The sequence below is a fragment of the Mastigoproctus giganteus genome, chromosome 9 (genome assembly GCF_048544385.1).
Source record: "Mastigoproctus giganteus isolate SK-2022 chromosome 9, ASM4854438v1, whole genome shotgun sequence".
Taxonomy (NCBI): domain Eukaryota; kingdom Metazoa; phylum Arthropoda; class Arachnida; order Uropygi; family Thelyphonidae; genus Mastigoproctus; species Mastigoproctus giganteus.
The window spans coordinates 51,590,580-51,612,631 of record NC_143583.1 but is presented as its reverse complement, the minus strand read 5'-3'; the positions used below and the strand labels follow the sequence as shown (position 1 = coordinate 51,612,631).

The window sequence follows — 22,052 nt, the reverse complement described above, 5'->3', positions numbered from 1 at the left end:
TAGAACTGTAACCCCGAAGTGTAATGAATATTGGATCTTTCCACGATGTTCATCCTAACCTCAAAAGTGATCATTCATACTTCATGATGGAAGAGATAGGGAAGGGTTACCGGAACTTTAGTCTAGAGACTAAACATGGGTTCAACCACTTGAAGCCTCCAATAAGCAAAGTGGTGGTACTGCACTGGTTGATGAGAGTCATCTACCACCTAGTACTGCCTGGTAACATAGAGGGGCGGCATTCCTCCATGTTGTGTGGGTGCCAACACCTCGAGCCCTGCTTACATTGGTTCACACCTGGGTGGTCACCCACCATGTACTTATGCATGGAGGTTATACCCAGGTTTACTAACAGTCCCACCATCGTGAAGGTGTAAGCAGAGGATTTGGTTGTCACAGACCATCCGGACTTCGCTGAAATTGGGTCCACTTGACTTGAGTGTCACCCGAATATCAGTTCCATCAGCGTTTTAGACTCCCAGGTAGCACGTACAGCTTGTCTGGTATTGAGAGAATGTCTGTGACAACCTCAAGGACCAAACGTAATCAGGGTCATAGATTGGACTAACACGAGCTAGAAGATATCAAGCGAAAGACAAGGACAATGATAACCAAGAGTCGCCAACACCGTCTGAAGTCAGCATTGGAGAGAATAACAATACCTCGGAAAGAGGGAGGATGGGGCCTGATATAACAACAGAAAACATTGATAGTTAACCTGAAGGACTACTTCGAGAATAACACAGCACCACTCCACCAGGCCATAAGAAAGATAGATGAGTGGTATACCCACTCAACCTAAGAGAGAGAGGAAACCCGTCAAGCCCAAATGGTACAAGAAACGATGTTAGAAAGATGGGCAAAGAAGACACTACAATGACCTCCATCAAGATCACATCGATAACACTGCTTCCAATGCATGGCTCACAAGCGGGACACTCCTCCCCGAGACTGAAGATTTCGTGCTGGCCACCCAAGACCAGTTAATAAACACAAGAAACTATAGAAAATACATCGCAAAGAGCCCAGAATGTCAGATGACACATGTCATCTCAGAAACGATCCAACATATCACCACGGGGTGCAAGGTGATCATCCAGACTGAGTACACTCATAGACACGACCAGGTAGCCAGGATAATACATCAGCAACTAGCGAGGAAATACCAGTTGACCAAAGAAAGTGTACAATACTACAAGTACGAACCCCAGGCAATACTAGAGACCCAAACCCACAAACTGTACTGGGACTGCACCATAATAAGATAAGACCATCCCGCACAACAGACCGGACATAAACCTTGTGAACAAGATGGAAAAGGCTACCTACCTGATTGTCATAACAGTGCCGAACACGAGCAATGTCCAGAAAATGCATGAGGAAGAAATTAGGAAGTATATAAATCTGAGACATGAGATCAAGGAGATGTGGCATATGCAAGAAGTATCAACCATCCCAATCACCGTGTACACCACCGGTATGGTACCAAACACTACATAGCAGCCTAGCAACAATAGGTATCCCAGAGAACACCTATAGGAACTCCAGAAAGTTGCAATCCCGAACACCTGTAGGATAGTCGGAGATTTCCTCGACCAACAGTAACACCAGACATTACAACAACCTTGTGTACTTGGTAGCAGTAGCCGTCACAGAGTGGAATCACCCAATCAGGGAGAATTAATATTAGAGCAACAACAATAATAATAACTCTTCAGAAGTATTTTTATACATGTTAACATGGCATTCAGGTACACTTTACAAAATTCCCACTGAGATCAATTGTTATTTTAATCTGTTGTAGATGAACATTTTCAATTTGGCAATTTTATTGCCTTCCCCTTTGGAATAGACCATGTTTTTCTGAAATTGGAGTGCATAAATGCATACACCTTGAGCTGGTTGGGGATCGATACTCTCTCTCTCTCTCTCTCTCACAATAAATAAATAAATAGGATTAATTTATAAAAGCAACTTGTAACATTAGTTTTTCTGAATTATTCTGTAAAACAGTCATATTATTATGCATAAAATAACAGTTCTTTTCAATACAACCAATTCTAATTTCTAGTCATAATTTTATAAAATAAAAAAAAGCTGATTTTAAAGGTTTCAAAGATGTCTTGAAGTAAATTTTCTTTACCTGATCAAGCTGTTTCTGCAATCCAGCTTGTTCCTGACTAATTCTAGTCAGTTCTGCTGCATCATGTTCAGCTAGCTCATTACCATTCTTGCGTAACTGACGCTGCTTTGCATTTAATGCTTTTTTAACTTTTCTTAATTTTCCTACTTCAGTTTCCAGAAATTTCTGCTGACCACTCAACACAGCTTGTTGCTGTAGCAACCACTGCTCGTATTGCACTTGTTGTTGTTTTTCTTGCTCTGTAGTTGGATCTGCTGGAGGGGTTGGTGGGGGAGGTAGAGTTGTCATAGGAAATGGTGGTCTTGGGCTAGACAATCCACTGGCAATAGGGCCTACACCAATAATTTCAAGAAAAATAATTGCCAGTTGTTTATTTACGTTATTACAACTAGACATCATATCGATGCCCAATTCTATATTAAGTTGTCAAAAAGATGTAACTATATACTTATAAACTTACCAGATCACATTTATTTTTTTTTTGTCAGAGGGTAAATTCTAATTATTTTCCGATTCATTAAAGACAGGAATAAATTATTTAAGATACATAGCTAAAATTTACTAGACTGCTAAAGATACATTTGAATAATGTAAGTTATTTTAACTTACATTATTCAAATGGTGATTTAGCAAAAAGGTAAAATAAGACTACTAAAAATCACAAAATATAACAAAATAACATGCATTATTTTTGTGTCTACTATGCTTTTTAACTTTCAGATTACTGAATAACCAAGAATAAGGAATTTCATATGAATTTGAGAAATTTCTTATAGCTTCAATGATATGAAGCTATAAGAAAATAAAGAGAAACAACCAAAGAGAAAGGACCAAACTTTGTACTTCTGCACCTCTAGATCAGGGGTCGGCAACCTTTTCCCCAATATTAAACCATGAAAATTGCAATACTGTTGTAGTGGGAAACTTGTAAACAGAATTGGAGGAAAGTATAATTTTTGAATATTTTCTTTGTGGGGGTTCTGCAAACAAATTAATACGGTATGTTTTTTAAATTTCGCATAATACATATACTAAGTTGGCTTTGTATTAGTAACACCTCTTTTGTAGGAATGGACTGGTCTGTGATGCTGATGAAGGCTTAAAGGCAGGAACAGCTGATATAAGATTGTAGTTCTCACACATTGTGATCTGTTTTTGAGTGTCTGCAAGTAAGAATGGGTCAGCATTGAAATCTTTACAAATTCAAATGTAGAATGAATGCAGAGGCAAGACAAGCAGGTGCTATTGTCTCAACAGCATCCAACGTGATTAAAGTGCTCCTATTCTGTTATTTTATGAGTCTTCCTCTGTTCCTCTATTTTATGAGTCTTCTTGCTGTTAAGCCAGTTATGGCTCAACAGCAGTCAAACAATCAACTAAAGGTCACATGGAGGGGGGGGGGAACCACATGTGGTTGACATCTGTGGGGAGCATCATGTGCCTCATTTCATAAAACAGCAGCCCAGCTAATAGCCCACTACAAAGTAGGATGCCTCCATAGCCAGGTGGGCAGGAGCAGCAGTGTGTAGCACACTCTTCTTGATTAGACCGGGGTTCTAGCCCGTGACCACCAAATAAGGAGGATGCAGAAAGGTCAGGGAATGACTACCGCATATCCCTGGAGCAATATGGCCTTAGTTGCTAATGCTCCTAAAAAACAAATAACAACAAAAACAATAACAAAGTAGGAATAGCAAGGTCAGCATATACACGGACTATGCTCTGGACATTAGCTTGTATAGGATATGACAATTGAAGGCTATCACAGACACCCATGCTTACTGTGAGAAACAAGAAACTGTGCCTTTTCTGGTTATGTCAGCACCAACACTGGACCACTGACGTGCACTTGGTCCAATGAATCCCATTTCCAACTATTTCATGCTGATGGGCATATCTGTATTTGGAGAAAGCAACATGAAGCAATGGACACACTGCTGATGTTCAGTAGGCTTGAGGCGACAGTGTTATGATTTGGGGACTGTTTCCATAGCATGTCCTGGGCCTTTTGATCACAATTAACCAATAGCTGGATGGTCCACATTTTATCATCACCTTCATGATGACAGATGGCATGATGACATGTATCCAAACAACCCTGGCATCTATCAACAAGGAAATTCACCATGCTACAAGTCCCAGCAGGTTGCCAACTGGTTTAATGAACATGATAATGAATTCCCGGTCCTCCCATGGCTCCCCAACTCACCCAATTTCAATCCAATTGGGTCCTCCTGGAAAAGGAGCACATTGTTATGACCATCCACCTCACAATATGTAGGGATCACTGGACACATTGTGCATAGGTAGCACGACCACAGGACACCCTGAAACGCCTTATGAAGTAGTAGTAGTGGCATGTGATGCAAGAAAGCAAGTGTATGAGCTTATGCAGCATCAGCAAAAAAAAAAAAAAAAAACGCACCATTCCCTCCAAATGACTTTCCAGTTCCTCCTTAAATTTATTCAACCTATCAACTTCCACAACGACAGATGGAAGTTTGTTCCAGCAATTAACCACCCGCCGGCTAAAGGCAAATTTCTGCACATCTATTCTACATCTGTCTTTCCTTAATTTGAATTTATGCCCCCTTAGGTTCATAATCTGAAAAAGTGGAAGGATCCCATCAGAATTCAGCATTCTCAACCCATTCAAGGCCTTATACACCTCAATCAGATCACCGCGCAGGTGCCTAGTCTCCAGCCACTGCAATTTGCAGAACTTAAGCCTCTCTTGGTAAGAGGATCCCTTCATTTCCCTCAATAATCTTGTTGCCCTTCTCTGCTCACGCTCAAGCAAATCTACATCCTTCCTAAAAGGAGGCCTCCAGACCTGTACGCAGTACTCAAGGTGTGGCCGGATCATTGCCTTATACAGAAGGACAATCACCTCCTTTTCCCTGCTAGCAAAATTCCTAGACAAAAACCTCATGACCTGCCCTGGCAGCCTGTCTGCATTGCTCAGAAAACTTCATATCTGACTGAACAATTACTCCCAGGTCTTTTTCATTTTCTACCACCTTAAGTGTAGTACCATTGGTACTTTTCTCTGGGGTTACTTCTACCCATATGCAGTACTTTGCATTTGTCAAGGTTAAACTTCAGTTGCCACTTCTTAGCCCATTTGCCCAAATTATCTAGATCCTGTTGCAGTACATACTGTCATTAACAACCCTGCCAACCTTTGTATCAACTGTAAACTTTGACACTAAGCCTGACATACCTTCATCAATATCATTGATAAATATACAAAACAACAGTGGACCCAACACCGAACCCTGTGGGACTCCACTAATAACATTAGTCCATGAAGAGCAGCACCCACTGATTACCACCCTCTGTCTTCTCCCACTTAACCATCCTTTTATCCATTGTAGCAACTTACCCTTAATACCATTCTTAAGTCCATGCCAAGACGTGTATGGGTAAAAGGTGGCACATGATATATTAGCTAGGTGCTGCTAATGCAAAGCCACCTTAGTGTATATTGTTACAGTAGCTGTATAATTATTACTCCTACTACAGTAACACTATGATACACTACTGTCCAGGTTTAGTGATATAGGACTAATTGGATTTTTTTTTTTTTTTTAAAACGAGATTATGCCTAGGACTAGAGCAGAAACCATATGACCCAATATAAAGAGGATGCCTTAAATGGTGGGGGAGGAGAATGAACTCCTAAATGGCACCTTTACAAAATTAAGGCCTTATCACATGCATTGTGTGGTATGTATGCAGAGGAAATGGCACTGAGTGTGCAAGGTGCAGACAAAGTCAACTTAAGTGGAAGTTTAGCATTTTGTTGGACGAATTTGACGGAAAGGATATCACTGCTCTTGAAGGAATTAAATCAGGGGACTCATTAAGCACCCCACTGCCCACCTTAACGTTAGATTTGGGATAGAATTTTTCTTGGCATGGCCAGTGCTTGTTACAGGTTGAACTGTTTTTACAGAAATGGGATACACTCAAACAGAAGGAGTGCCTATCTTCATGCATCTGGTTTCATGGCAGCAAGTATATGCTGGCCCAACAGGATGTAATTACTATTTTGGTGATACTATTGTCAGGGAAACGGGAAATATTTCATTTCAATAAGACTAGGTGGAATACTACCAGGATATGTTTACTAGGAGCAAAACATTTGTGATATTGACGAGCAATTATCTTTTAAGGGCACAGACAGCATTACTGTTCTACTTATTGGATTTTGCCCTAGGGGCTCACATCTGGTGAGCATGGGGTTGGAACACCCAGGGTCCTGAGCTGGATATCACCATTCTTCTTTTTCTTGGTGGTTACCCTACTTCTCTCTCTCTCTCTCTCTCTCTCTCAGGGTAATTCAGAAAAAAAAAAAAAATTTTGCTGGTGCAGCATAAGCCTCAGGCTTCCCTGAACCATATGGCTAATAATAATAAAAAATAAATAAAATGATGTTAAGCATTGATTCCTGAACATATACGGTGATGTTGAGAAAAACCTGCAAGTTAGAACTAAAAACAAATTTTCTAGAATTTTACCAAAATGAGAAAGTTAATGACGAGAGTCTTGTCAATCAATTTTGTTCCTAGACAGACTGTGCATGGCTAATGGGATAGAATTTTTCTTGGTATGGCCAGTGCTTGTTACAGGCTGGACTGTTTTTACAGAAATGGGATATACTCAAACAGAAGGAGTGCTAAAATATTTGCTGATGGAATGAGGCAGTTTTGGATGGGTAAGAAAACTGATAGATTTTAATGGCAACCACAAGCAGAAGTGAAATCGATTATTGCATTAATTCTATTTTGGCATGCAGTAACCTGAAAAACAGATGTGGGCATTAAAATAGGCTGCCAGGATCCACATTTCATTAGCAAATAAATGGACCATGTGACAGTTACTAAACACACAAAAAGACATGTTTGTTTGTTTGTTTGTTTTTTTGGTTTTTAGGAGCATTAGCAACTAAGGCCATATTGCTCCGGGATATGCGGTGGTCATTCCCTGACCTTTCCGCATCCTCCATATTTGGTGGTGACGGGCTCAAACCCCGGTCTAATCAAGAAGCGTGTGCTATGCACTGCTGCTCCTTCCCACCTGGCTACGGAGGCGCCTACAAAAAGACATACATTTACTTGTTGTATGTACCAATTTATAGTATATAAAATTGATGACTTAACCATTACAATTTGAATTTTACTGGTTAAGTCATTAAATGCTGACACTATATTATGTATAACAGAAACATCATTCTGTATTTCCGTATTACTTGATATATAAATATTAATATACAAAATTTGATAAGGATGCTTATAATGTACGCAGATAATAATAATGTATACAGATAGGAGAGATATGAGGAGGATGGAGTTGGGGAAGTTAGGTTAAGTTAAGAAGTAAAAATTAAAAGTATCAAAACATTTTCAATTTGGTGGATGCCTGCTTTTTCCACCAATGTGTTAAAGATTCAGATAGTGGAAGTAATATTCTCGATTCAATTATCAGCAGTGATTCATAACAAAAAAAAGTCTTAATACTGACACACTAAAAATGTCACAAATAATGGCCACCATACATATAAATAATCCCCAATTTAGGGCTTTTTGAAAAACTTTAGAGCTGAATTTTAGAACTCAGTTCCAAAGGTTATCAAAAATTACCTAATCCTGCTATACCCAAAAAACAGATTAATAATGTGTAGTTCCCATATCTTAATTCCCTATAAACATGCCCTCAGTGCCGAACCTAACTTATGATTGTTTTCAAGAGACCTTAACCCTGAATTCAGTTTTTAGAATAATCTAAATTAGAAAAAAAGATTACATTATTGTTCATATAAAAGCTACTCCATAGCCTTAGTCTTGGTGTGAAGCTGATGAAGTAATATGGACAGAATTTCAGGTATGTGCCTATTCGTAACTGCCACTTTTCTGACCATCCATGAAGTCTATCTAGGTCACTCTAACGAAGCTCTGCTTGGCGGTGATCATTAACTACTCTACCGATCTATACATCATGCCCTCTATCCCTTCATGAATGTCATTTAAAAAAATAAAAACAGTCGTCCCAATATTGATACCTGAGGAACTTCATTTCTTACACTAACCTAATCTGAAGCATAGCCATTTATTATGATCCTCCACTTCCTGCTCTAAAGCCACTCTACTATTCATATAAGGATTTTCCCTGTAATTCCAACCTGTTCTAGCTTATAAAGTAACTGTTCATGTGGGACTTAGTCTAATGTTTTGCTGAAATCTAAGTAAAAAATGTCGAAATTATTCCCTAAATTCAGCTCATGGGTGACCCTGTCAAAATAGCTACCTGATTTGTTAAATATGATTTTCGTTTTACAAAACCATACTGTGTATCCTTCAAAATTCCATTTCTATCTAAATGATCCTCAATTCCACTCTTGATCATTGCCATGATTTTCCCTACTACTGAAGTCAGACAGATTGGTTGGTAGTTTCCCATTACTCTTTAAACCACCTTTATGTATTGGTGATACATTGACAATACCGGTCAAAATCTTAATACTGGTATTTTTTATTTATGAAACCGGGATACAGTATTAATACCGGTATTCCAAAAACCAAGATTTTTCTCTATAAATTTTGATAACAGTTAGGTGCAATAAATAAGGAAAAAACAAGTACTGTAATTACTTGAATTCAAGTTTTAAATATACAATTAATGCAATAATAAATATTCTGAAAAAAATCATTAAAAATACAGTTATTCTAAAAATGAAAAAAATATATATTGTTACTGCAAAGGTTAGTTATGTTTAAGCATCCACACTACCTGTCCGAATAAAGTGAGCTCTTCAGAAATATAAGCAATCAATAGTATGATCTTTTAAAATGGATCTAATTTTGGTACATATTTGATTAGTGGCAGATTAGTGCAGTTAAGGAATTCTTCACATATATAAATGCAAAGAAGAGAAGGAAAAATCGGATCGGACGCATATGTAAATGTGTGGGATAGTATTAGATACCCCAACTGATGTTGCAGATGAACTCGACAGTTACTTTGCATCGATATTTACAGAAGAAAATCCCTTCACATCAATGAGAAATTATGGGAGTGAAGTTGAAAAATATGTAATTAATGATGTTGAAATTTTACGTGTTGATTTAATGAGAAAACCTTCGCGCCCACAGGCGAGTAAGGCTCTTGTAGTAGATGGCACATACCCTATAATCTTAAAGGAGGCACCAAGTGAATGCACTGAACCATTAAGGCTAATTATTTATTTATTTTATTTTATTTTTTTTTTTTTGTTAGTTGTTGGCGCATCAGCTTCTGTGGCCATGATGCACCTCCCAAGGTTTTTGCATTTTTACTGTGATCCAAGCCCGAGGCGGGATTCGAACCCGCCACCCAAAGTGTAGAGTTCGCCCGTGCACGTGTAGTGTGTTGACAAGTGATTTTTATGCTCTTCAACTTTTTAAAAATTTAAATAGTTTCTTCCCGTTTATCAAATCTAAACTTATACTAATAGATGCTTTATTGGATGTTCTTCTCATCCTTCAACTTGATATTATGCAGATTGTCATCAGGTAACCTTTTATTTTGAAATTTTCCTATATGATATGTATATGTGTTAAGACACTCTGTCCGCTGCAGTGTGACACACAAGGTCAAAGTTCTCAGCTACAAAAGCTTTACAGTCAACGACGGGAAAACACAAGGTCAAACATTCCTATTTTTGCAGGCGTTAAGAGTGCCATCGTACCTCCCTGCTAATAGCCTTACTTGGGGTTGTGGTGACCTTCCGATCTGAAGGCGATTAATTAACGGAACACAACAGTTTATTCTGTCAAACGCAGCGGCCTTGTTTCCAATGCATTTTTCGGGAACAATTTCCTATACTCTAGCAGTGATTAACATTTATTAATTTGATTGCTTGCTGAACTATTTACATAGTGTTTAATAATTTTTAATAATTTAACACACAGCTGTGCTGTGTGTTAAATTATTAAAAATTTAGATTAGTTATGGTCCTGAACATTAATTTGAATATGCAAATCTGCTACGCCCCCTGGCGGATTCAGTAGGACTTATTGGAAAATTGGTAGATTATGGTATAACAGCCCAAATATACCATTGATTGCTAATCTTTTGGCTATATGCCACGGACTTGTGGTGGGTATCATTTGCCATCATTTTCAGTGGCCTATCTTACTATCCTACCATACACTTGATAATCCGAACTGTACCGGTTATCCGAATTTCGTGAAATGGAAGGAAGAACAGCAAAACATAATAAATCCCCAAGGCCAGAGTGACGACACTGTTATTGTGGAATCCCAGGACGAAGAGGAGTATTCCCATTCTGGATCGCAACTAACCAAGCGGAAAAATCGAAATCGCCTGATCCCTAGATTGGGGCGGGAAACACGTTCCCATACAGAAACTAAAGAACAGCCAGAAATAGCCGCATCACAAAAAGACCAAAAAGAAGACATACAGCAGGACACACCCCTCGACCCTGCCATACCGGAGGGTACCATATACGAAAAGACGCTCTTTCTGAAAACCGCACTTGAGAACATTTTCAAGGAAAACTCAAATAGAGTGTCAGCAGCACTCAGATCTGAGATTGTCACAATCTTCCACAAGATGGAGACAATCTTACATGATGAACACCTTGACAGAGAGAGAGCTACCACACGGCTACAGGCCTATATGGAATGCGGGGCAAGTCAAATGCCACAGCGCGCCCCGACATATTCTGATGCGCTGAGGAATCAAACTGCGACAACAATGGCTATCACAAACACCACCAACACCAAGTCCGCACCCAGGAAGACGCTGCTCCCTACACCACATCTTGTGGTTCTTAAACCAACCACTACTGATACTCTTAAAACTAGCGAAGAGGTCAAGAAGAAAGTCATTGACTCTCTGACGCAAGAATTCAAAACAGCCAAGATTAGAGCCATCAGGAAAACGCATAACACTGGGGTAATAATCGAGACGGAAACAAAAGACGATGCCAACTTGATCATAAATAATGCCAAGATACCGACGATCGGACTCTCTGCTGAGCTGCCTAGAGAAAAAGGCCCCTCAATTGTTATATTTGGCACAGACCCGGATCTGACCCCCACTTCCATCTGCGAGGAGATATACACAAGAAACCTCCAATAACATCTACCAGACAGAGACTACGCAAGTCTACTGGTTCCTAAACACCAAAAAAAGAGCGGGAATGGCAGCTCAATAAACTGGGTGGTCGGACTGGCCCCCGAGGCATGGAGGGTGATAACAAAACAAGAGAGGATATATATAAACTGGAGCTCCCACCGCTTCAGGGAACACATCGCAGTCCCAAAGTGCTTCCGGTGTTGCCGATTCGGCCACACCACCCACACGTGCGTCCAGCAGGAGCCAACTTGCGGACACTGTGCTGAGAAGGGGCACAATTATGCAAACTGTCCAAATAAACAAAGCGACCCAGCCTGTGCAAACTGCAAGTGGCAAAAACTCCCCCACACACACACACATTCAGTCAGAGATAACAAATGCCCGGTATATATTAAAGCAAGAAGCGCCCAACAATCAAGAATATATTATGGGGACTCTTCCTAAAAGTTACAACAACAGCTGCATTAAATTCCTCCAACTTAATGCACAACGAGCCATCGCTGTGCATTAAATTCCTCCAACTTAATGCACAACGAGCCATCGCTGTAGCGGGACAGATAAGGAAAAGGGCCGAAGAAGAAAATCTAGACATTCTCCGGCTGCAAGAACCTTATACCTGTGCAGGCACTGTCCGAGGATACCTACCCAGCTATAAAACTGTCCAAATGGATGGAGCAACCCCATGGGCTGCAGTTGTTGTACGAAACCCCAACATAACTGTCACCAAGATCTCACACCTGTGTCATGAGTGGGCATCCTGTGCACACATCATAACTTCTCTAGGGGAACTCTACATCATTTCCCTGTACTGTCGTCCAGAAGCAGATATCCTCCCGTACATTCTATATCTGCATAAAGTGCAAACCGAACTAGCAGGAGCAAAGATCCTTGTATCCGCCGACTTAAACTGCCGCTCATCTTTGTGGCACAGTGAGACCCCAGAGCGTAGAGGCTCCAGAAATGGGCAACACATGGAGGAGTTCTTGGCCAATAGCAGCTTTGTTGTCATAAATCGCTCTAATAATCTACCAACATTCAGTTCGACTCTCTGGGAGGCCACACTGGATGCCACCATGGCAACTAGATCCCTAGCCGGTCACCTCAATGACTGGAAAGTGCAGGAGGATTGGACCTCCTCCGACCACAGGGCTATCACCTTTACTATGCATAGGTCACTCCACCGTACTCAGACAAACTGTTACAAACAGAATAGATATGCTGTCAACAAAGCAGACTGGGGAAAATTCAAAGAAGCCATCACTAGAAATGCACAAAACTTGCCATCCAACCAGCTCCACATACAAACTCCGGACCAACACCAACGCGTTGTCACCAATGCCATTGTAAATGCGGCTAATCAAGCAATCAGGAAAAGGACCCCTCGGCCGGGAGCCATTTCGTGGTGGTCGCAAGAACTTGATATTTTAAGAAGAGAAATGAACCAGAAGAGACGCGCCTTCCAAAGAGTCAGACGGACCTGGCCCGCCCCTGAGGTGGAACCACTCAGGCAACAGTACAGGGAGGCCAGGAACAACTATACTGCAACGATCAGGCAGCGGAAAAAGCTGTCCTGGGAGCATCTGGTCTCTACTGTCGGCAACTCTGACCCTTGGAGTATCATCTATCGGATAGTCACAAATAAGCTGGCAAGGGGGGAGGTAACCCCTTCCACCATCACTCCCCAGGGTGCCATGACCAACAACTGGCACGATACTGTAAACAATATACACCTAATTCTGTTTTTGCACAAACTTTTTTTACACGAATTTGATTTAACACGAATTCAAAATAAAAATTTCATTCTCTTTTTACGCGAGTCATTTTGATTTAACACGATTTCAATTAATTTTTTTTGCCTAAATTCTAAGAAAATTTTTTTTTTAATTTGTGGCATATTAGTATCATTTCTATTTTACACGCACCAATAGATTGGATAACAGCTAGTGTGTGCATTTTGAAACGCGTGCTTTTGTTTACCAATGTGTATGTCTAGATATCTATGAATCGTCAACGTTTTTATTGAATTTGGTGCACATCTACGGTATTTGTGCATTGTATCTTCGAAAGACATTTAGTAGCAAGCTCTATTTCAAAGTGAAAGAATCTTTAGTGAAATTTGTGCACATATAAATTTAATTTTGCCTATAGTCAATAAATTGTAAGTTTACAAATTTTTCATACTTTTTTTATTAACTATAACTGAGATATTTTTCGGCAGCCCTTATATAATGTCGAATAATTCGCCTATTACCAAAATGAAAAGGAAAGCGAGTTCTTTGGAACTTAAAATTCAAATTTTAGATCGTCTTGCAACTGGACAAGGGGCTACATCTGTAGGAAAGCATTTTGGTGTACATGAAGCTACCGTAAGAACTATTAAGAAAAATGAAGCTGCAATTAGGAAGTCGGTATGTTCTGAAACAAAAGTAAGTGTTAATTCATCATCATATACAAGAGATATTGTCAAGGAAAAAATGGAAAAGGCTCTGGTAATATGGATAGAACACCAGTCACAAAAAAAAGTACCAGTAGATGGAAATGCCATCAAGCAAACAGCACTAAGAATTTACAGACAGATTAAAGAAAAGGAGCCAAGCACTTCATCTCAATTAAACAGAAAGTATGAATTTTCTGCGTGTACAGGTTGGATGACAGGGTTTCTTAAAAGGAATACTCTTCATAATATAAAAATTAAAGGTGAATCGGCTGCTAAAGTATTCCCGCAGGAACTTGCAAAAATTATTGAAGATGGAGGATACACTCCTGATCAAGTGTGGAATGCAGATGAAACTGGTTTCTTCTGGAAACGAATGTCGAACAGAACGTATGTAGCCAAATCGCAGAAAACTGCTGGTGATTTTAAGGTAGCTAAGGATCGTGTGACCTTATTATTTTCCTCTAACGCTTCAGGAGATCGTATGTTGAAACCACTGCTGGTAAATCGAGCCCTAAACCCACGTTCAATGAAAGGTGTAGATATCAATAAACTACCTGTTCACTGGATGGCAAATAAGAAGGCCTGGGTGACTACTGCTATCTTTATAGAATGGTTCAACAAATGTTTCGTCCCAGAAGTCAGACGTTATATGAATTTGAAAGGTCTCGAATTTAAAGTTCTTCTGATTCTTGATAATGCACCCAGCCATCCTGTCTTGGAACACCCAAACGTACAAATTTTATTTCTGCCATCTAATACTACATCTTTGATACAACCGGTAGACCAAGGTATAATTGCGACAATTAAAACATACTACGTAAAACGAACATTCCAACACGTTTTGGACAAACTGAATGATGAAACACTAACAGTCATTGATGTGTGGAAGAAATTCTCAATTATAGATTGTATCAATCAAGTTGGATTAGCGTTAACTGAATTAAAACCAGCAACTTTAAATGCGTGTTGGAAAGCGGTTTGGCCACAATGTGTAAAAATCAAAGATCCCATCATCCTTAATAGGACCGCATTTCCAAACATCATTACAATGACACACAAAATTGGTGGAGAAGGATTCGATGATCTATCGTTTGAAGATATTGATGAATTGTTAACCGACAAAGCCCTAAGCGAAGATGAAATATTAGAGATTGTCCTTGGGACTCCTTATCCCACAGAACGTAGTGATAATGAAGAAAATGATCCTGTTCTAAATGCAGATTTAATAAAAGAAGGTCTGGAACTGGCCAGAAAATTAGGTAATCATTTTGTCAAACATGATCCTAATGAGGAACGCGCTGAGAAGTTTCAACTTGAACTGAAATTGTTGACAGCCTCTTACAGAGAATTATATAACGGCCTAACCAAAACACGAACACAACGATTAATAACTGAATTCGTTCGTAAAACAGGTGAAACATCAGCACCAGAGGAGACTCGTGCTGATTTTGCTCAAGAGATCACAGAAAGAATTTCATTAATAGAGGAAGAAGACGATGTCCACAACATTTCTAGTGATAGCAGTGATATTCCAGTCGTACGCAAACGTATGCGCCGTTTATTATCAGAAAGTGAAAATGAATAAAATTTTGTTATGTGTAAAACAGATTTTTTTTGTTCATGAAGAATTCATTTCATATGCATACAAATTTACTTTAATACATTTTCATTACATATTATTACATGTGTATTTTGTTGAAATAAAATAATAAGCTTAAAAAGAATATTTTTATGTGTTTTTTTTAAATTATTTTTACTGATTTTTTAGATCCGGAACCAATCTTCTTTTCTTCCATAAATACAATGTATTTTTTTACACGAATTTTTTTTACACGTATTTTTCAGGAACGTATCTATCGTGTAAAAACAGAATTAGGTGTACTAGACGCCACTTATAAATCCATTGAAGGAGACAACACTCCTGAACAGCAACTGCTATGCCAAGCCAACGATGCATACAAATCCCCCAGGACGGAGGAGCCCTTCACCCAAGCAGAACTCCAAATTGCTATTAACAAGATAAGAAACAGGAAACCCCCAGGATTAGATATGCTCGAGCCGGAAATAGTAAGGAAAGTGGCTGAGTACACCCTGAATCTGCTCCTGGACCTTTACAACCACTGTCTCCACTCAGGCTGGTTCCCTACGGACTGGAAGGTGGCAAACATTAAATTGATCCTTAAAAACCCTTCAAAACCACAGCACAAGCCGGACTCCTATCGGCCAATAGCCCTCCTGTCTGTGTTGAGCAAAGTGTTGGAGCAGCTGCTCAGACATAGGATTGAATCACACTACCTCACAGCTAGCTTAACAGCAAACAAACAGTTTGGCTTTAAACCTGGAAACTCAACCCTCGACGCACTGGAATGTATCCTTAACATGGCGGAGAGCTGCCGACAAAAATACTTTCTCCTCATCTCTATAGACTTTGCGGAAGCGTTCGACGCCCTCTGGTGGCCGAGCGTCCTCGCAAGACTCAGGGCAGCCCAACTGCCATCAAATCTATTCAGCTGCATAAGAAGCTACCTAACAAACAGACAGATCCTGGTACAGGCCCCTTACTGCAAGGTAGATCGACAGATACACCGAGGATGCCCCCAGGGCTCAGTATTAGGCCCCCTCCTGTGGAACTATGTACTGGACGAGTTCCTCTCCCTCGACTTAGGGAGTGTACAGGCATTGGCCTATGCAGACGACCTCTCCTTAGCCCTTACTGCAGATTCAAGAGCCCAATTAGAAACTCTCGCGAATGCAGCAGTAGCCACACTGCAAGAATGGACGGAAAGGCATCGGCTCACCATTTCGGACACCAAGACTAAATCCATCTTACTTAAGGGCTACCTAACCCCAACTAGACCGCCGCAAATAAGAATCAACAATAGAACAATTAAGCTAGTCACAGAACTAAAGTACCTGGGAGTTATCCTGGACCGTAATCTGTCTTTCACCCCACACCTAAAATATATACAGGCTAAGATGAAAAAATATGCTGCCAAGCTTGCCAGAGTCACACGTTGCGACTGGGGCCTGAAAAGGCGCACACTTGCAATCCTTTATAAAGCAGCTATTATCCCGGCAATCGCATACGCCTCCGGTGTCTGGTTCCACAAAGCCTCAACAGCGGTAAACCGCAGACGACTGGATATAATACATAGACCCATCCTACTGACCCTCACCCGAACATGCAAGACAGTCTCTACTCATGCACTACAAGTGATCACGGGCGCTCTCCCTCTTGATCTTGAGGTGACTCGCAATGGCATGCTTCAGCAACTCAGACGTGGCAAAGTCATAACCTTCCAGGACCACACTACGGACCCGGCTAATAACTGTAAAGTTGAGAAATACAGGCTGCAAACGTACTTGACATCGATATGGCAACAACGCTGGACGATTTCTGACAAAGGAGACATCACACGAAGGTTCTTTCCGAACTTGCAAAAGGTGTACCCAAAATATCCGACATGGCTCTGCCCTGGTCTCCACGTCACCTACCTTCTCACAGGACATGGAGCTATCCGCCACAAGCTAAACCTCTTTGGACTGATAGATAACCCAGCCTCGAGACCTGGGACCACCTGCTACACGAGTGTGAACTGTACAAAGATCTGCGTGGACACCTCATCACACGAGTCCAGTTCAACCCCAAAAATCAGGAGCACTACCTACTGGAGGACGAGGGAACCTACAATGCCCTAACCAACTTTGCTGCTCAGTGCCTCTTTGTAAGACGCCAGACTCTTCCTTTGCCGGAAAACCTAGGACAACTAGGATAAATACAACAACAATCACAACAAATGATGAACGAAGATAAAACTGGACTGTGGCTGAACCGCACTCTCCCAAATACTGACCGATGGAGGACACTGATTCCATTTGAGAACTGTTAGCCAAACGCATTGACTACAATCGGACCTTCGGGAGTCCACCCTGACTATGACTGAAGCCTATCCTACTGAATATCCACCAGTGGATGGACCTGGATCCCACGAGTAACTACTTAATAAAAGACCAAGCATGATCTGCACAAATGTCAGACAGACCTGGACTGAAAACCTGGACAGAGATATCGTCACTCCACTCCTGGGAATACCAAATGGGGTAGCCCTGATGCCTTGGCGCCCGACTGAAGCCACCCCACATGTATGCCCTGTTGGCGAATAGGCCAGCTCCCTTGCCTGGCCTACTTTCAACCCTTCCCTGGCGGGGGATGAGGGGACAGCCCTGCTGTCACCTCCCCTTCTCGCCACCCCTTCTTTTCCTTCTGGTGGGGCATGTGCATGCCCCACTGTAAACTGGAGTTGTCTTCCCTATCGGCTCCATACTTCTATCTATCTCCCCCCCCAGTCTTCAGTCTCCCTCCCCACTCTACCTGCACGTTAGTGAACGCCCCACACAATCTAAATTCCACAACTGAAAATCAATTTCGCCCACCATTTCTTTTGACCTCCTAGCGCTTCCTCCTCAACGTGATCACATTTTTATTTATTTATTTATTTTTTTTATTTATTTATTTTTTATTTATTTTTTTATTATTTTTTTTTATTTATTTATTTTTTATTTTTTTATTTATTATTTTTTTTATTATTTTTTTTAGGTCCTAGCCACTGAAATCTCAGGAAATTAGGTGGCAGGACCTGCCAGAGTGAACTATATTCTAGTGGATACCTGGTCTGCCTCCACGGGGCGAAAGTGGGGCAACGTCAGGCCTCAGTAGAGGTCTGGCGGCTAAATGACCAGATGAACAATGGTACAAGGCATCGCACATATACAAAGTCCATACACTTTTAAATCTCTGGCTTTTCCAGTAAACTGGTTCACCTACAATGTAAACTAGGCGGAGATGGGGCAAACCCCTGGTACCGTTTGACCCTAAACACACTTTACACTTTACACCCAAAGTGTACACCAACGGACAGAGTCGCACAAGTTTACTGCTCCTGATTTTTTCTTTTAAAATTAGTCTTTCAATGAGTTTCGTTTTAAAACTTATGGCACTGGATTCTTCATCGTGTGGACTATCCTGGGAGTAAGTTTATTTTTTGATTTTTGGGTTCTGCGCTGAGATATTTTCGTTATTTATCTGGCGCTATTGTCTATGGGTTGGGTCACCACGCCGCCATAGACATAGCATTGGAGAGCGCTGTCACTCTGTGCTTTCGCCGCCACGAATATATCTAGGTGACCTTGACTGGGTGGGTCCCCCCCCCTTGTGTGCTGACAGTGTTTAGATTTGCTTGTGACTTGAGTGTATTTGAACATTCTGGAACTCTACTGATCTTGAAATTCTCACCAGGTCTCCTCTCACTGACCTCCCTCGCTGACGACAGCGAAACCAAGACATGTATTGTCTTGCTCGCCGCTTCCACTGTGCTACAACTGATTTTATAATGAATTCTGTGTCCCTCCCCCACTTCCATAAACTTTCCGTGGCTGACTCTCAACTCTTTCTTAATCTTGGACGTCTGACAGCGTTTATCAACTTTAGCTTTTAAAACAAATTATCCCACGAACTTGTGATTTGGATCAATCGGAAGAAAAGGGAAAGGAAAGAAAATTTATATTTATTTATTTTATTTATTTATTTATTTTTTTCCAAAAGATAGATACAGACATCCCGTTTATCCGAACTATAATCGATAAGGCGAATTATCATGGAGAAAACATTTGTGTGCCAGGATAAGAGGGAAAATCAATCCCAAGATGCCCCTGAAGTCGAGCTGTTGGATGAGACTGAGTACCCCCAGCCTACCTCAATCTCAAAGAAAAAGTATAAGAAAACGGTTGTACCCAATTCTGATCGTGAGACACGGAATCAATCCGAACTAAAGGAATCGCAGGGAAACAACAACTCGCAAATTCTCCCAGAGAACGACCGAGCAAAGCAAGCAGAAAAAAGTAATGATGGCCCAAACAAACAGTAATCATTTGTATCCTTGGATCCTACCCTACCAGAGGGTACAGTGTTGGAACAGGTACTTGTCTTGAGGACAAAACTAGAAACTCTTATGAAAGAGCCAACCAGCCAGATTAGTACTTCCCTTCGCGGCGATATTGTCGCTTTATGGAACCAGTTAGAGACAATCCTTCTTACAGAGCATCTGGAACAGGAAATAAATAAGGCAAAACTTGATGCCTTACTAGAAGAGAGAGATAAAACGCCACAGTGTTCTCATTCCTATTCCGATGCCTTGAGGATTCCAACACCATCAACAACAGCGGGAAAGAAACCAATCACAAAGAAACCGCTTCTACCAACGCCGAATATAGTGATAGTCCGGCCAAAGGATACAGAAGAAACCTGTACTAGTGAGGACATTAAAAACAAGATAATAGCCAACATGAAAGAGGACTTAAAGCAAACAAGAATTAAGGGAATTAGAAAGATGAGAAATGTGGGAGTGGTAATTGAAACAGAGAGTGAAAAAGAAGTGCAAAGCATCATTAAGAATCCCAAGATTGAAACCCTTGGACTGAAAGCTGAGCCACCCAAAAGAAAGAGACCGTCTGTAGTAATTTTTGACGTCAGTAAAGAAATCTCACCACAACACCTAGCAGAAGAAATATATCAGAGGAATTTGCGAAACACACTTCCTGACGCAGAATTGCACAATCTAGTAATACCAAGATACTCTACTAAATCCAGAAATGGCGCAAGTACAAACTGGATCGTGGAGCTCTCTCCAGAAGCATGGCAGATGATAAAGAATCAAGCCAGGATCTACACTGAATGGAGAAGCCACCGCTTCCGGGAGCATATAACCGTGCCCAAATGTTTTAGGTGTTGCAAATACGGCCACACCTCCCACACATGCATGCAAACCACCCCCACCTGCGGTCACTGCTCTGAGAAAGGGCATGATTACAATGCTTGCCCCAACAAAGCCAAGGAGCCAGTTTGCATAAACTGCAAGTCACTGAGAATAGACTGCAACCATTCAATCAGGGATCCCAAGTGTCCAACCTACATAAAAGCCAGAAGTTTATACCAAGGACGAATCAATTATGGGGACAAGTATTAAAAAGTTTAACACTACTATGATTAAGTTCTTTCAAGTAAATGCGCAGAAGGCCAGAGCAGTGGCCGACCAAATCCGTGTCAAAGCGGACGAAGAAAATGCTGATATTGTCATACTCCAGGAGCCATATGTGAACGCAAAGAGTGTTAGGGGATATCCCCTGAACTACAAGATAATTCAGACGGATGTAGACACCCCCTGGGCGGCTATCCTAATCAGGAACCAACATATTACTGCTACCAGAATTACACAACTTTATACGGCTTGGGCTGCCTGCGCCCACATTATTACAGCCTTGGGTGCCTTTTACATTGTCGCACTATATTGTAAGCCCGGAGAAGAAATCACTTTTGCAATTAATTACTTACAACACCTCCTTGATGTACTACTGAATCAAAAGATAATAATTGGTGCAGACGTAAACTGCCGCTCGCCAGCCTGGTTTAGCACAAAACCGGACAGACGGGTACCAGGAATGCCCAACTTCTTGAGGAGTTCCTCATTGGCTCCCAGATCTCAGTCCTTAATCAGCCACACCAGCTTCCAACCTTTTGCAACACTCTTTGGGAGTCGACGATTGACGTCTCTCTTGCTACAGGAAGTATTGCACCGTTCGTAACCAACTGGAGGGAGCAAGACTCATGGACAACATCAGATCACCATGTAATAACCTTTCAAATTACCAGAACTCTAACAAGAACATCGCCAATCAAGCAACTCCATAACAGATTTGCCATAGGTAAAGCAGACTGGGAGCTCTTCAGGAACATGTTGACTGCAACGGTAGAAAATAACCAAGAGATGCTGGACCAATGGAGTGATCCTGACTCATGCCAACGCAAGGTAACAGAAATTATTACAAGTGCCAGTGCAACAGCTATAAAAAGAAAAAATCCACTGCCTGGTGCAGTTCCCTGGTGGACACCTGAGATTCAGCAACTAAGGAGAGAAGTAATTAAAAGAAGGAAAGACTTCCAAAGAGCACGGAGGACCTGGCCAGCTGCAGAAGTTGAAGTGCTTGGGCAGCACTACAGAGATGTCAGGAATCATTATACAGAAACTATCAAGAAAAGTAAAAAGAGATCATGGGAGGGCTTGGTCTCCACAACAGGAAATGCTAACCCCTGGGGGGGTGGTTTACAAAGTCACCATCAACAAACTCCCCAGAGGCGAAGTTTTAACATCCACTCGGACACCGCAGGGTGTACTCACCACAACTTGGGAGCAATCAATGGAAAATATTCTCGGCGTTATTTTCAAGGACTCAGCTATACCAATGCAACAAGAACAGCACCAATTGTGCCAAGAA

The 22,052-nt window shown here is 41.1% G+C and overlaps 1 protein-coding gene across 5 annotated transcripts in view; it reads right to left on the bottom strand.

Moving 5' to 3' along the window:
- The window catches only part of LOC150080216 (histone-lysine N-methyltransferase 2C-like), a 1,301,638-nt gene that overhangs the window by 601,817 nt on the left and 677,769 nt on the right, over positions 1-22,052 (bottom strand). For all 5 annotated transcript variants that reach the window (XM_090381514.1, XM_090381519.1, XM_090381517.1 and 2 more), the window contains one exon: positions 2,144-2,475. In XM_090381514.1, coding sequence (XP_090237640.1) covers positions 2,144-2,475 — 332 coding nt within the window. The remainder of the gene's footprint in view (positions 1-2,143; positions 2,476-22,052) is intronic.